The 17,606-nt window shown below is 44.7% G+C and overlaps 1 protein-coding gene across 2 annotated transcripts in view; it reads right to left on the bottom strand.

The window, feature by feature from the left end:
• The window catches only part of GRID1 (glutamate ionotropic receptor delta type subunit 1), a 1,072,773-nt gene that overhangs the window by 1,053,942 nt on the left and 1,225 nt on the right, over positions 1-17,606 (bottom strand). For both annotated transcript variants that reach the window (XM_019555843.1, XM_019555842.1), the window contains exon 2: positions 16,716-16,871. In XM_019555843.1, the coding sequence (XP_019411388.1) occupies positions 16,716-16,871 (156 nt within the window). The remainder of the gene's footprint in view (positions 1-16,715; positions 16,872-17,606) is intronic.

Below are 17,606 nucleotides of genomic sequence, written 5' to 3'. Positions count from 1 at the left end.
GCAGTGAAGACAGACCCAGTGGGACGCCCTCTCCATCTGGACCAGCACCATGCCACACCACCCATCCACCCAGAGGCCCTGCCAGCAACCCCTCTGGACAACATCTACTGGACAAGGACCCCTTTCCAGCCTGGACAGGTAGATATTACCTGCATACCTCCTCCTCCAATTTGGACTCTCTCTGTCTCTGTCTCTCTCTCTCTCCTCCTGGACTTCAGTGGACTTCAGCCCTTGCATGAAACCTCTCTAAACCCTGCTGTCATTGTGTGTCGATGCAAGGGAACCAATAAGACATTGTGTCACCATCTCCCCTGTTCAATAAAACCACTGTCATTTGCAACTGCGATTTGGATCATGTTTTACTAAATCCCAGTCCCTTCCTTATCTTAAATTACAGCCTCATTCTCTCTCTCTGTCTCCCCACCCTCTCTGCTAGTTTCCCCATCTCCTCCCAATTGCATCTCTGCTTTTCTGCCACCTCTCAGCCTCCCCTGCTCCTACTGCCGTTTCCCCATGACTTTCTGCTACCTTTCTCTGCTTTCCTGCTGCCTGCTGCTTTTCCTGTGATTTTCTGCTGTTTTCAGGTTTCCCTGTCACCTTTTGTAGTCATCCCCACCTCCTCATGGCTGTCCTGCAGTTCTCTCCAGCTCCCAGCACCTACTGCCGCTCCCTGCAACTTCTCTAGCTGCCCCAGAGCTATCCTCTGGCTCCCCATATCCAGAGCCCCTCTTTAACACCCACACTTTCCCTTAGTCCCATTTTTCCCCCTCCCCATCTACCTTATCAGCTCCCCCCATAGCTCTGGCTCTAGTCCCAGACTCTGTCCAGAATACTTCCCTGTTCTGCAGGCTTTGGGTGTTGTCTTTTAATCCATTAAGATCAATTAACCTGAAGTTACCCCCAAGCCTCAGTTCTTCACCCCAGGCCCCTGTAGTCTACCAGTTCTAATCCCGGTCCTGGTAACTTTAACTCCCTACACTTGTACTTTCTTACCTTAACCTTCCCCCAGGTATTCCAAGTACATACATATCACAATACCCAATTTAGGAACTCACCTATATGTATGTGTAGGTGGGTGGTATGTGTGTAAATTAGTGAATACATATATATACACACATATAGAGAGATCATTGTGTGTGGGGGGGGTATACAAATTAGTAATCCATGTATGTGTATTGGATGTGCAGATGTTGGTAACTGGTAACTGATTCTGTATAAATTTGGTGTGTGTAGCACGTATGACTTAAATTGGTAATAGGTATGTATGTGCCTAGGCTGGTTTGGATGTGTATGTGCCTGAGCTGGTAGTGTGAGTGTGTATGCCTAGTAGGGGTGTATGGACCTAGTGAGGGTATGTGTGCTTAACTGACTTTTATGTGTGCATGTGCAATTGTACACCACACCCTCCTGTCTAACAGCACAATATTGAGATCCTGAGCATTGGCCTGACCCCTCAGGGCAACACAAGCTGCAATCATATCCATGATTTTAAGAAGCAGTGGTGCCATCAACTTGGGCTTTCTTGCTGGATCACTTTGGGGAAGCAAAGATACTTCTAACATCCTGGTTACATGAGGTGGACTTTTATTTAGCTTCAAATTTCTGCCTGTGTCATTTTGGGAGTGCGTGTGTGGAGCCAATCCCACACCGGCAGCAGGATGCCACACTGTACATCATGGAGTGCCAAACAGTTGTTCATTAAGGATACTACTTGACTATAAGTCAACTCTAGCTTCTCCCTTTCCTCCCTAAAAGCATTCTCTAATTCCTCTCACAATTGCTTATCTTCTTTAAAATCAGTTTAGAAACAATGAATTCTGAAATTTAAAGCCACACAAAAGCAGTTTGTGTAATATTGCTGTCCAAATATAAAAACACAGTTATGTAAAATAGGACATAATGGTATTTAGAAACCACAGACAACTCAGGCGCATCACAGATGGAAACATCCAGGGTGATATCCTGGCCTTATTGGAAATCAAATGGGAGTTTTTGCTATAGTCTTCAATGAAGCCAGGATTTCAGTGTACCTGCAGTACCTAGTTCAGAGCTGCTCACCCTCAGAACAAATTAGGCTGTACAGGTCCCTGTGCAGAGATCCAGGATAGCCAAGGTCAAGGCATAATGGAGCTCTGTTCCACCATGCCTTTCCTCTGCCTGCTAGGCCCCTCCTGAACCACCCTATCCTTCTCCTGATAAAGGAACTGCCTTCTCCATGTGATCGCTAGCATAATCATCCATTCGCTGAACAGGTATTTTCCCCCAGCCTTCTCCAGCCACTTTGAAAATACAGCTCCACAGGGTATAACCACCTAACCCAGATATACAAACAGCAGAATTACTGAGGTTTTTTTTTCCAGCTCCTACAGATGTCATATAGCACCATCTACACCAAAATTGTCATCATTTCCATGGTAACTGAAGTATTTCAGAAAACACAGCCTCAAAGATTAAGCAATAAGCAAAACTAAAAAATATTTGTTGTGACTGGAAAAAGAACACCCTACATGAGGGACAAACAGTCCTCCTTGTCCTATGCCTGCTTCCATGAAGTCTTCTGAACCTTCAGACCTGGACTGCTGAACCTCCACTTTCCCCCTCTCCAACTTCTGATTACAGATGAAAACCAAGTAAAACATTGTGTCATTCTGTTTCAACAAAAAAAGATCCATTGGTTATAATCAATTTTCCCTTTGAGGTTGAAAGCAACCAAAACAAAATTCTGTATGGGTTCATCCTCACATGAATGGAATTTGAGAGATTCAAATACCCCATAAAAAACAACTTGTTGCATGTAGCTTCTCTCATAGTCACAAGGACCATGAATACATGACAATCAGTGAAAATAGTGTATATATAATATCTAAAGAAGTGGAACAATATGTAGTAAACAAACAGAATATGAATACCATTTCCCAATGTCAAGCAGTAAGGTAGAAGAGATTCATTTACCTCTTCAAAATCCAGTACTCATTAATTATTTCCTTTCATAGAAAATGTGGTCAGTCACTTCTTATTCCTAAATAAGATGAACCCAGTATCATTATGATCCAAAAATATATTTAAAAGTATTTTGTATGGTTAGTCTCATAAACAGAAATAAGCATGTTAAAAAAAAAAATCAATTAAGGGGCTTCACTGAAAAATAGGGTGAATAATGAGTTTTAAAAGAAAAAAGGAAGAAAGAATACAAGTAATTCCTCAAATATTATTCATCTGAGCATAGATGAAAATTGTTTTAGGCCTTCTTTATTACTGTCCTTTCTTCCCCTGCTTTGAAAGGTTGCTAAGGGAATGGTTCTCCATAAGGTCAAGCAGTAGATACCCTGCTGGGTATTTTAATACAGCCAAACAGCACTATAAATTAATTCTTCTTGGTTCTGTCCTTAACTGGAAATCATTAGAGCTTTGAGATGCCTTTTTTCCTGCATATTTGATGTAATATTAAAGGGGAACAAGATAGACCAATACTAAAATGCCACATGGTCAAAAGAAAATTCCAGAAAAGAATCCCTGGTGGGGGAAGAATCTACCCAACAGAGATGTTTCTCATAAGGCAAATCTTTCAGGCAGATAAAAAAGCATTCAAAACCCACAAACTTGAACATAGTTTCAAGCACAGCAATCAAGCTTCCAAATTATAATTAAACACAAGCCATTAGGAACTACATAAAAGAAAACCCTTTCAACATGTTTCTCATTTTTATATACTTACTGCCTTAAAGCTATGTAAATGAGAGAAATCTTGGTATATTAGTATGTCATTATCAGCTTCCTGCAAAATTATTAAACATACTCATGCACTATGAGGTAGAATTTTAAAGTGTTGCAAACTACTTAGTGGTCTCACTCAGTTTTCTAGTGGACCGTATTCACATTCCTAAAACTATCACCCACCATTGGCATTAAATGGCCCCTTTGTAACCAGTCTCAACACAGACCACAAAAATTTTGAAGGGATGTTGAAAACATTACCAAAACAGCAATTCAGAACTTGTGTCTGTAGGTAAAATTTGGGACGTGGATGCAGAAAAGTTCACTCCTCCTGTATTTTCTTGCAGATAGAAGGCTTCAGTTTCCCAGCCTGACAACCTGGCCTCTTTCAACTGCATCAGAGTAGTAGAACAGTAACATACAGTCTCTGAATTTCTGAACAGCAATACGATGCTGAAGAGCATAAGAAAGCTGCCCAACAAATTGCAACTTGTGGGCCATTTTCAGATCACGTGCAAACATTCGCAAGTGCCTGCATAAACTGAGGAAGGGCAAAACTGTCCATTACCAAAAAAGGTGATTTACAGTTGAACTAGTATGGACCACTTCCATTCTGTCAGGGTAGCACTACATAAATTCAAATTTATAGTAGGAAAAACCTATATTTCAAATGAACGTATAATAATGCATATACAGCAGGGATGTTTTCCTTCACTCACTTGAACTAAGATGTCTCAGAGTGTGAAAGGCCCTGTAGCACGTCGCAGACCCCTGCACAATGGACCCCTATACTTACCAAAGGGGTCAAGATGAGAGGCAGCCAAGAAGAAACAACAACACAGGCCCAGCAGTTCCAGAGCTTCCTGAGCATGCAAATCAGTGAACAGCAGGGGTGTGGCTCCGGAAAGCAGCTGGGAACAAAAAGGCAGCCAGGAACACGGCTGCGGGGCTGGGCAGAGAAGAGCAGGACACCAGCTAGGAGACACTGGCTGCAGATCTAGGAAGCATAAGCCCCGAGTGCAGGAAAACAGAGCTGAATGCCTGCAGGAGGACTCCAGCAGATGGAAAAAAGAGCACAAGCCTCGGGAATACAAGAATGACAGAGAGCAGAGTCACAACCCCAGTAGGGAGCCCAGGTACTGCAGTGGGGAGTGGCAGCAAGGAACTGCTAGTACTCTTGGGCAGCATGGCAGGAACAAAGGCACAGGCAGCTACAAAGCCCTGCATGGGAATGACAAGCCCCACCAGTTGGTGGGAACAGGAAAACCAAGTACAGGTCAGCCAGGCCCCAGGGGAGGTCATGCTGGAAAGACTGACCAAGGTTGGGCATGGGGCAACCGCCCATCCCCACAACCACTAGGAGGGAAGGGAGGGAAGAGTTTCCCCACCCCTGAGTGACCAAGTGGGCACTGGGAGATGGAATCCCAGGGGCTCGTCAGCAGACGCTGGACACTTTCAGTTGAGCTCTTCTTAGTTACAGTTAGCCCCAAGCTGGGGGCAGGTTTAGTTGCCCAAGAGCCGGCCTGAAGTTGAGGGACTGACACGGGGAAGATTTGCCAGCCGAGAAAACTGAACTTGTCTTGAGGCAGGCAGCGTGGATGACGCAAGATCATCCAAGGGAAGACCTACAGGGTGCAGCGTTTGCCCAGGCCATGGATGTGGTAAGGGTGGGGTAAAGGGGAGGTTGGACCCCCATGAAGAAAGACCGGGGTCAAGACCCCTTAGCCTTAGGGCCACCTACAGGGAACTGCCTCCCCAGTTATGAACATCAAAGACATGGCAGGTGCGTAGGAGCAACACCCAAACCACCCAGATGGCACCAGAGCCCGATCTCACCCTGATGTCGCTAGGAGACAAGGCACCTGTCAAGAAGGGGCCAAAGCCCTACAACACCTACGAGCGACAAATTGGTTCCCTGGCTGGGAACACAGAACCCACCCCAGGGCAAAGGCCAAGTAAGGTGATGGAAGCACAGGCAGGGCTCCTGGCAGGAATGAAAGCCATGCAGCAGACCCTGAACCTTGTTGCACAGATTCTGCAGCAGCAGCAGCAGGCAAACAGATGGATGGCATTAGATGAACAGATGATGAAACAGCAAGAGCTAATGAGTTGGAACATGGTAGACCTTAGAATCCCGAAGATGATGGCCAAGGATGACCCTGAAGCATTTTTGGAGAACTTTGAACAGGCCGCAGGCCTGGACAAGTCCAGGTGGGCAGCAAAGGTCAGAGTGTTGTTGGTAGGCCCCACACAGGGTCCACATAGTCTTGGGCTCCATCATGCCTCGCAGCCCAAGACTATGACCGTGTGAAAGAACAGATCCTATACCACCTAAATATTACTCCAGAGAATTACCAGCAGATATTCTGCGCATGAAAGAAGGAAAATAAGACCCCCTGGGTCCTCCTCCCGAAATTAACAGACCTCCAGCAACAATAGATCCAACCAGCCCAGGCAGCCTGGGAAGAGATCGTGGATGCTTTCCTGTTAGAACAGAGCCTCGTGGACCTAAAACAAAATACCCAGAGGCGGGTGCGACAACATCATCCCAAAACATCTCAAGAGGCTCCCCAGTTGGCAGAAGATTTTGACTATGCCCAGAATGAGATACCCCAGGACAAGCCAGGGACTCTCATGAGCACTAAACCCAGTGAGAGGTGAGGGGACCAGGAAGGTAGAACGCCCACCCAAGCCCTGATGTCAGGGTCAACATGTTTCCTCTGTGGGAAAAAAGGGCCATTTTTCACAGGAGCGCATGATGAACCCACAGCTCATGGCCCCAAAATCTGATGGATGAAGAGACAGCCGAGGCAACCGTCCCACGCTACAAGAGTTGTCCCCTGTGGAAAGGATGGACTGCAGCCTGGGTAATATAGCAGAAACCATCTAACAAGACAAGCCCACGGTGATAGCCATGGTGGTGGGGCTGGCAGTCAGTGCTATCCTAGATACGGGATACGGACAGACGCTGGTCAAAGCCAGGCTGGGTGTCATGAAAGGAAGGAACGAGGGTTAACCCCATCAAGACGCTTTGCCTACATGTGCAGGCCTCTGTCTACCCCCAGGCAGAAGGTCCAAGTGACCATGGAAGGGGTCACAAGGGAGATGCCAGTGGGGATAGCATTGGACCTACCCTACCAAATGATCCTAGGCCAGGATTGGCCAGCGATCTATGAGGCTCTGGAGAGCAAATGAGCCTGGGGAGGCTGGCACTAGGGGCTAGTGGGGGAAGAAGCTCCTTCCTCACCTTGGTGTTTAGAAGAGGCCCTTTGGAATCTGGAGTCCATCACCAGTGGAACCCAGTTTAGGGAGGCCCAGCAGGAAGAGCCAGCATTCCAGGCCATCTGGGAGATGGAAATCACCAGGCAAAACCAGCAAGTGGTGCAGCTGGAACTTTATGATCAGCTACCCCACTGTGAGATGAGGAGAGAAGAGGGCTACTATACCGTATTACAAGGGGACGGGGAGGGATGGAACAGGTAGCCCAGCTCCTAGTGCCCCAAACATACCAGATGAACCTGTTATGACTGTCCCATACCAACCCCCTTGGGGGACATCTGGGCCGCGAGAAAACGGCAACCGGGTTGACAGGAAGATTCTTTTGGCCACATCTCTACTGAGATGAAGAGCAATTCTGTGCCACCTGCCTAGAGTGCCAGCAGGTAAGCATAAAGAAACCCCTCCAAGGTGCCACTCCAGACCATGCCCAACGGTCCCCGATACTTTCTGCAGGAGTCGAGATGAGCGGCAGCTGGGAAGAAATGACGACACAGGCTCAGCAGTTCCAGAGCTGCCTGAGCCTGTGAACTGGTGAACAGCGGGGGCGTGGCTCCAGAGAAGTGCAGGCTGCTCAAAAAGCACCTGGGAACACAGCTGCGGGGCCAGGCAGAGAAATGTTTTTGATCTCCACAAAAAGAGCTGAGGGAAAAAAAAACCACCACAAGAGTCATGTTTTACCCATCATGGCAAAATTACATCTTCAGTAACCATTTTAACCACAAGTTCAATCAATACAACATTAAGCAAGTCACTTCCATAAGAATATGTCTATATTCTGTTTCTCTTTGTGATATACAACTACAGTAAGCCATGCATGATTTTAATAAACATGGCAATATCTTTTCTATTCAAAAAGCTATTGTTTGAATGCTTTTTACTGTATGGCTAAACCACAATAATGACTCATATCAAAATATTAAACCTATTTAATTCCTTAAATATTAAGATGCAGTTTAAAATGATACTTAGGATACAGGATTTATTTTATCAACTATGGTGGCTAAATTCTATGAATACAGGAAAACTCAAAATATTTTTACTGGATGCAATAGGGGCTTACAATATATCCAGCAACTAAATTATTTTATATATATACACAAAGTGATTATATTTGTATGCTTTAGCCCAGGGATGAACAAGACCACATGAAAATGATTTTGCACCCTAACATCACATTTATCGCAGGACTACTTAAAAATAATGACTGGGAAGACCCTTAGTGGATTGCCAAAACATGTAAATCAGCAAACAGCTCTGTTATATTATCTCTGGTACAGCTCCACCAGGAACAGAAAGGGTGTTAAAGTAGGAAGGGTATAACCCTTGTAGCTGTTTGGTTGTTCAGAAGTACTGCCTCCCCAAAAAACCTGGCACTGCAGTTCTCACATGGGAAAAAGACAGAATGTAATTTGGTCTTCTAGCCAGTATACACTCATGTTCTTCCCCTCCAGGATAAAGCTCAATTTATGCCAGGACTACAGAACCCACTTGTCTCACTCAGTCATTAGTAAATCCTGCTAAGGTTGGTAAGGGAGCCCGAGCCCTCCCACTCCTTTAGACCTCAGCCCAGGAATCCTGTAAAGATTAGCAACCACCACTTTTAAGTCAGTCCCTCATTGCTTTCCTGGGCTGCTTCCTACTAAGGCACTCCCTGGACACTCCTCTCACCTACCTTGCACTCAGCTTTCAATATTACCCAGATAGTTCCCTGAAGCTTCTTGGCATGGGAATTTCCTTGCCTGGCAATTGACCCAAAGTTTCTCTGAGGTCCCTTCTACCCAAAGTTCTTGCTTCTCAAAAAAACACCCCTGCCTTTCCTCTTTTCAGCTATGCTCTACTGCTAGGCTTTCTACCTCTTACCTCCAACCCTCACCAGGCATAGCAGGGAAAGCCAACTGAATAGGACTGGCCAGTGGCAGGCCTTAAAGTGGGAGACTACTCATGCCACATGAAGACATTCAGTTTCTCCTGGGAAAGTTGCTGTTCTCTCAGGAGAAACCAGGAACAAACAGACGTTCAGGATTTTTCTCCCAGAGCAAAAATGGCTCTCCAGAGGAAAAGCACCTCCAAGAAAAACCAGGGTTAAATCCAACCAAGCATAGAGCAAGAACATGCCTCTTTTACAGTCCCCACATTGTGCTGCAGGAAGATACAGGTGGACCCTGAGCAGTCTGGGTCAGCCACTCAGGACCACCATGTGCACTGCTGCCATCTATCTCCACATAAACTGAGGGAGCCTGCAGAGCACGCTTAAAAGGGTGCACAGGGACCCACGAGCTACCCAGCATCAATCAGCACTGCAAGCTTTCCGCTCTTCATGGGCTCAGTATTTGAACATCTGGCTCAGGCATCTCCAGCTATGTTTTTCTACCAGAAAAAGAAACACAGGAAAATTCTCCCGATATATGAACATGTGTATGCAACCTCTGCTACACCTTAAACAGGGACAGGCATTATATAATTATAGAAAGTATGAATTATTTCTATGCATCACTCCCACTGATCTATACATCACTCCCATTGTTGCTATTTCTGGTATTTATTGCACCAGTAAAAAGAGGGAACTCTCTTAAACATGTTAATAAAAATAGAGCCAACTTGTTGGTTCCCACTGTTGCACAAGAGAGGTATATGTAACTATGAAACAGTATAGAACTCAGACATTAAATGCACCTGTCCTAATCACCAAACATGAACACATCCCATTGCGTACACTATTGAACCAAAAGCACATGGCCATTTTTGGAAGGTGTCATTTGAGAGGGAAGGAAAATTATCCCCATACACTAATGTTTCTCTATAAAACAAAAATAAAGTACCTACTTTTATAGGAGGCAACCCCCACATTGCAAAATAGCCCATAATAAAGTAAAAATAAGAGTAACTATGCTATGAAATAGCAGACTGCAATTAGAGGCAGACATACTTGGATTTTTTCCCACAACTCATAGGCTGAATTCTTTCAATGCATAGCTGAAAATAGACCCCATTATGGAATATTTAGATCTTTTCTTCCAAATATGTTAATGGCAGCGATCCTGTGATAATGTAACAAAAACATGCAGAGCATAAAGATTCCATACATTGTTTTGTTTAATTTTCTGAAACATTCTATCCAAAGATTGTACTGAGCCATGCAACTATACAGCATAAAATCACAGGCAGAATGAGATAACAGTGTCACATATGTCTTCACTGTGGCAGGCCTTAACAAGTCTTGGTTTGGTCTCTGAGGGCACAAGGAGGTAAAAATGTTAAGCACATTCACCCCACTGAGCAACAGCTTTTAACTGCAGTAGACTAGTAGGAAAAATGTGTAGTTACACAGTCAGGTCTTTCTGACTACAGGAGGCATCCTCTCTACTCATACTGTTGCTGGTTGGTGTTTCAAAGCGTTAAAAGCTCAGATTAAAATTGGAAATGATACATGTAACAATATGATCTTTCCAGAGAGTTTAGAGTTCAGCTGTCAAAAAGTTCTAAACGAGACACTGTAACCCAATGAAATCAGCATGCAAGTGAACTGCAAAAGAATATTGGACAAAAGGAATGCTAGACAAAAGTAAGATACACAGGAGGAACCACTAAAAGAGAAATTAAGTGACAGTATATTGGTACAAAACACCCATTGGTGTATCACCTAATAGCCATAATCCTTTATCTATTGTTTGTTTACTATTATTTGAGTAAAATCCATCCTAATATTATTCAACCAAGCAATAAATTGGGCAGTCGTATACAATCAGATCAATGCAATCTTACATTTAAAAAAAAATCATTGTGTATGACTATATTGAAAACCCAGAGGTCCATTATTTGCCTGATTTTGTTTTGTTTCCCTCTCCCACCTTCTTGTTTTGGAACTAACAGCTAGTCAAAGAGCTGGCTTTCACCTCTGGGTCATGCTCCCACTTAAAACTAAACCAAACAAGTTAGAATGGCTTTGCTCACATTTACATGAAATTTTTTTTAGTCCAGACTTGTACAGTGACCAGTCCTGAGCACTGTGTTTTCACCATGGCTGGTAGGCTGTCCTCAACTATTGTTGAAAGATCTTCACATTTGAGTCTACTTTCAACCAAAGGTAAAAGCAATTCTTTCAATCAAAGACTGAAGTGTATTTAAATGTAAAACTGTTCATTCTGTGAACTCTTATTCAAGTGGCCCCCTCACTGTTGTCAGATAAATTTCAAGGTGAGAGGGGAGCTAGGTTAGTGAGAGGATACATCCCAAAGATTTCACATCACAAGAGTTTCACCAAGCATGCTTCCTCCACAATTCCACACCCTGAGGCCATGAGTATGTTTAAATTCTGCTTAGAATTTTAGCTGGGCATAGAAACCCAGGAACAAATTATGAATTATTCTCCAAGTGTCTACATACACAAATACTACAAAACAAAACAGAAACATTTGAGAGTAACTGTATCTGTAATGTGTGTCCAAGAACTCACCCTGGCTCAGTTCTACATGAGAAAAAGACACAGGAACAGCTTGACTCCAAGGTACACAATCCTACAAATGTCAACAACTGATAATCACTGACACCACAGAAATATGCATGGGATAAGAAATATAAAGAATGCATTAACAGACCACAATACTCATTCAAAGTACATACTAAATTCTAAAGTGTGCTCCAGTTTCCTGGGCTTACAGTTTTATAACCCTAGTGAGCATACAAGGTTGCAAATGGGCATGCAAAGTTGCAAATTTGTATGCAAATAGAAGAACAAGTTGTTATTTTAGGAAAGGTTCCACAATACATATAGCACCACTCTGAGACATTACAAAAGTTCCAGGATTTCTGAATAGCTTCTCCCATTGGATTGCCTCTTCACAATACTTTATTGGTATTCCTACTATTGGTATTCCTTTTTCCTACTATTAGTCTCTCTATACCTGTTGGGACTACAAGCATTTGACTCTGTTGTTGAACTATTCACATGCTTACAGAAGTCATGTATTCATACACAGTCATATTTTCAAGTGAACTGAAAATTAGTTTGGTCAAAATTTGGATTCCTGTATCAGTCACTTTTTAAAGTATTTTGTAGTCTTATTTAATCTAGACAGGTAGTTTGCCATGTTAGTCTGAAGTCAGGGCAGGATAGTACCTTTGAGCTCATTCAGGAAAGCATGAACATTTCCTTAGGTAGCTTGTTCAGAAAAGCATGATTTTTCTGTAGGCAACAGCCTACTTTCTCAGATGTGCTTGATGAAATAGGCTGCCATCTATGAAAGCTCTTGCTTCTCTCAACCAGTTAGTAGCACCATCCTGCCCCATCTTCTGCTTGTCATCATATCTAGAAGTTTCTTATACCTTTCACCTTTCAGACACTTCAGATAAGAAAAATTAGTGGCATTTTAAAAGAAGCTGATAGTGGTGTATTCAAAATTATTTTCATTATGTAGCACAAAAAAAAAAATCAATGAAATAAAAATGTTGGGGTAAAACTTAGCATATACATTTCTTTAGAACGAAGAGCAAAAAAAGATCAATTTAACATTACTTCTATGGCTTCTACTGATTTCTTCTACAAAACATTCGGACAAGAAAAGCAATTCTCAGCGTGTCTTTGAGTCATTTACACTGACAATGGATATTTTCCCCTCCATTAAAACTAATTTCCACATGCATAAAGACAATTACACCAAGCAGCATAATGGCAATTCATGAGCACACATATACAAAATCATCCTATTTGATATACGCATCAAAAATTTGGATATATTTTAGTTATATCTCACTTCTGTATTGACTCCATTTTATGCATTTTGTCGTCTTCATGAGTCTTGCCACAACTCAGATCGTGCAAGTTCTGTGGGGCAAGGATGACCTTTTTGCATATTTTCATAACCCCTAGCACAAAGGAGCCTTACCCTTGTCATTACCATAATACAAATTACTAAGCAAAGAGAACAATTAATTCACAAGAACGAAGCTGAAATACCTGAGCTCATATCTGTTAACTACTGCAGTCAGGTAACTATAAATTCATTAGCATGTAAATCCACCCAGGACAGATTATGGTTTAGATCAGGACTGTCCAACTGCATGCAGCCCCCACAGGGTTAATCTGCAATCCCCAGGATCTTTAGCTGGGTACTGCTGGAGTCTCTGGGTTTTCCCTCCCTTCTCTAACTTTGATTTCCTTTCACTTTCATTAACTTTCATTTCATTTCACCCCTGCCCCTACACAGGGGGCAGTGCAGCACACCTCATGGGCCTGACAGAGACCAAGGCCAGGAAGCTCAGGGTGCCCCAGCAACCCCACACATTGCAGCATGGAGGCAGTGGCATGGTACATACAGCAAGAGGCACGTAGCCTGTATGAAGAGAGGTCAGGGGGCCTGCAGCCACCAGCCACTCAGAGGTTGGTCCACCCTTAGATCACATTTATCTACTACAGGTACCAAGGACTTGTCATCACTGTACCCTCTCCTTCCACTCTCTCGAGAAAATATTCCTTTTGCTTTTTTCACTGTCTAATATATACCTATGCACCTCCTAGTGTTCAAAATGTTTTGGTTTTGGAAAGCAAAAACCTTTTTGTAAGCCATTAGTCCTAGAAGTCAAATGATCCTATTACAGAAACAATGTAGTTGCTGTTTTTTAATTATTTTCCATAGCCATGCATGCAAAAAAACCCCTCACAACTACATAATAAATACCAGTCCAAATGCATTTTTAAATACTATCAGTAATTAAGGTCTTATTATATAATAAACCTTGTTATATAGAGAGTTGATTTCCATAATATTACCTTATTATTAAATAGCAAAGTACCACTGAAATGAAGTGTCTACTTACATCACTGATTTAAGTGGGATTTTATGAATAATTCATGGTTCCTGCATAAAACTGTGTATAAAAGACTTCAAATATATATTTGTGTCTTGCTTGACTTTGCAAGCTATTCTGGCAGAAACATCACAAGGAACTAGTTTTACTGCAAACTGTTGGAGGGGGGTGGGGCAAAGGAAGTTGGTTACTATATAAACTCCCATTGCTATATAATTAATGATTGCAACATTGATTTCTCTGACTCTGTTTAGAAACACACTGCTTGGGGGAAATAACGCAATCATAGCTAGATTCTGTGAGAAGCAAATTGGTAGGGTATCTTCAGTACGAATACAAAGAGATTAGGAATAGTAAGAATGGGAATGAAACCATGTCATATTGTGCAGAAAGACACTACACAGTAAGAACAAGGCAATTCCTGACACATGCCACATATTTTGCCAGCATGCTGTCTGTATCAGTTTCAAAAGAAGGAAATTCAGCCCAAAAAGACCACCTGATTTGAACCAACAAAAGGCCAGGAAATTGAATTAAAGCTCTAATCTTAAAACTTACCCATTGTGTCAAGAATTTGACTCTCAGGGTGAAGACATCATCATTTTGCAGTCTACTTCTCACCCTCCAACAGACAACTAACAGATAAGCCTTAATAAACTAGCCACAGAGGGTAACTTCTCAATGAAACTGTAACATTAATTCAGCCCTTTCTCAGTTCTACAGCTTATAGTCAAAACCTCAGGAAATTATTCTAAATTTAGATGCCTGCCGTCCTTCAGTGGGCATCTACAAACAAAAAAAAATGGATCCTTCACTTGTTCAGGCACCGCAGTGAGCCTACAATGTCTAATGATCTGTACCAAACAGATTAAAGTATGAGTGGAATTCTTCCCATATCTGACACAGTTTTCATATGGAATTAACACTTCAGTAGTATTTGTCTTTCCATATACCACTAACTTGATGGAATTAAATAAAAAAGAAAAATACAAAACCAAGAAGCATCCTCTACTTTGGTCAAGCTCCTCTGCACTTGGAACAAACTGAGACATTGGACTCCCTGTCCACAGACTGTCAAATTAGATTCCAATGCGATCAAAATAATTTTATATAGCTTTACTTCAGGAAAAAGACCCAGTTGGAAGCAATTATTAAGTCAGCCAAATACTGTTGCTTCCATGAATATGAATAAACTCCAATATAGGACACTACACTTCTGCAGATGCAGAACGATCTGATCATTCAGAGTTAATCTCTGCTGATAAATAAACCCTGCCATTCTTTAAAGGTTTTTATTTGCCTCGAGTTGCAACTCTGTGGGTTTTTTCCCCTTCATGGCATTATTTCCAAAATGGCCTTATTTATTTCTTCTCTTTAAACAGGGTTTGATCCTCAGAGAAGCCAATGGCAGGAAGGCCACTGATGTCAGTACACTTCAGATATGACCTGAAGGAGATGCATTTTGTTGCTGCCCTGAATTGATGATACAGTAAGTAGTACACATGCTGGGATCAAAAGATAATCAACAGAAATTGTTTAGGGTTTATGAAAAGGAACATGTAATGCAATTTGTGTGACCAAGATCTGCATGTACACCAGCCACACATTAATACATGTATGTATTCATGCAAATTTTCACACAGGAAAAGATCCCTTCCATGCTCAGTATGGTTAAAGAAAAGGCCAGTGATGATTTATTTCTTTAAAAACTCTGGGCATATAAAAAGCTCTCTTTTCTAGAATAGTTATTACTCCAGCACTGCTGTTGCAATAACACAGGCAATAATCAATTTCAGCACCATCCAGTTGCAGCAGCTTTTTCAAGTCTGGTTGGTGAAGGCAAGCCGATTCACTTCCAACTTTTCCTTCACCGAAATGATGTACCTCTCTATGCAGCTACCCTGGAGACCGGGTGAGCTCGAGGAAAGAAGGTTCAGCTGTTTACTTCACTACCTCAGTCTTAAACTTCAGGGCAATATAAAGGGGGGGGGGGGCAGAGCTGCTTTGCGAACCGCTCACCTCGTTTCCTCCTTTGCTTCAAGCCCGCTCCTACACGGAGCCTCACAACACCCGGCTAAAAACACCCGGGGGATGATTTACCCCGCAGCACCAGAAAGGCCCCTTTAAAAGCAGCGCGTTATTTTCACCCAGCCCAACCCATATCGGGGGCGGCGCGGAGAGAAGCTGCAGGTAAACCCGGCCCTCAGCAGCTGGCCGCTTCCCCCAGGTGCACAGCACACCCATTCCCTTGCCCGGGAAGCAGCCGAAGAGCCCGCTCGGCATCTGCCCTCCTTGTCCGCGGCCGTTCTCTCCGGGCTGCGCGGACTCGTCCAGCTCGCCCCGCCGGCAACAAGTTAAGCTTGGCTGCAGGGGCGGGGGCACCGAGGCCGAGGCGCCGGGGACGAGCTTGGTTTCCTCAGCAGGCCCCACACGGGGTTTTCACTCGGCTCCTGCCACAGCCTCCGCTGCCCGAGCAGGGCGGGGATCAAAGACTTGTCTCCCCCACCCTCAGCGGCCGCGGGCAGGGGCAGAGCCGGGCGCCGCCGCGGGACACGAGCAGCCCGGTCCCGCGCGGCCGCGGCACCACGTTGCGTTTTCTTGTGAAACAGCGCCCACCTCAGGCTGTCGGGCCCTTCCCAGCCGCGCCGCGCCACACCGCACCGGCCCCGCCCAGCGCCGCAGGCTGAGCCCGCCTGGCTGCGGGCGCAGGGCTCCCACCGCCTCTGGTTAAGAAGCTTCAGGCTCACGGCAGACGCCGGGGAGCACCTGCGCTCTGGATGCAGCGCTGTCCCCACTCTCTTCCTGTGCACCTGTTTGCGCCTATTATTTGCCCGGGAAAGCAAGAAGCAGCCGCCCCCGTACGAGACAAGGCTCCACGCGGCCCCCAGGAGCTCGGGCTGGCGCGGGGCCGCGCTTACCTTCCTGCACCGCATGGAAGGGGTTGTTGGCTTCTATGAGCTTGATGGAGTAGGTGATCTTCTCGCTCTGTAAGATGTCGTCATTGAGATTCAGATCCGACACGGCCTGCTTGAACACCTCGTCATCTTTGGCGGCACTGCCTTCAAAAATGGCACCTGCGGGGGGAGTACAGTAGGGTTTTCTCTCCAGGGAGGCGAGGAACAGCAGTGCTCCCCCCCTGCCACCCCGTTGCCAGAGCATCCTCCCCTCCCCCCCGAGGAGTTTTCGATTCTGCCGGATGATTTGACACCGAAAGCATTGCAAAGTTGGCGACCATCCAAGAATTAGAAATGGTTTTCGAAAGAAGGGAGGAAATACCCCAGCGCCCTCGCTCCCGACTGCACACAGACATGTGCCGCGCAGGTAGAGCCACCCAGAGATCATCGCCCGAGCTCCCTCTTTGCCAGGCCCGGGCTGGCTGCAGGGTCCCTGCTGCAGCCCCACGCCGCGCTTCCTACCACGTCTCCCCTCGGGCTTGAATAGCAAACATTACAGGTAGCCAGGCAGTGAGGAGATGGGTTAGAAACTGAACCAACTTTTCCCTGCGTTTATCTCCTGCCCGCCTAGTTCGCTGTCTCGGTTGGACACCTCCCTCTCACACGGCAGTGTAACCTGAGCGCGTTCATTCCCTGCCTCGTGTTCATGCAGTTAAAAGTATAAACATCTGCCGGCCTCTTGTATAAGCTCTCTCGGAGGGGCTGTGCGGCTTCACTGCCTGGTTTTGTAGGCGCGGGACCTGGGCTCCTTTCTTCTTTTGAACCCAGATGAGCCAGCCCCGGCCCCCTTCTGAAAGCGCCCGCAGCTCACGCCTGTGTCCTCGGGGCTCATCGTTACGAGCCTCTGCCGCCTCC

Source organism: Crocodylus porosus, unplaced genomic scaffold (assembly GCF_001723895.1).
Source record: "Crocodylus porosus isolate Cpor-Errol unplaced genomic scaffold, CroPor_comp1, whole genome shotgun sequence".
NCBI lineage: Eukaryota > Metazoa > Chordata > Crocodylia > Crocodylidae > Crocodylus > Crocodylus porosus.
Note: the sequence above shows the minus strand (reverse complement) of the source record. Positions and strands in the feature narration are given on the sequence as shown.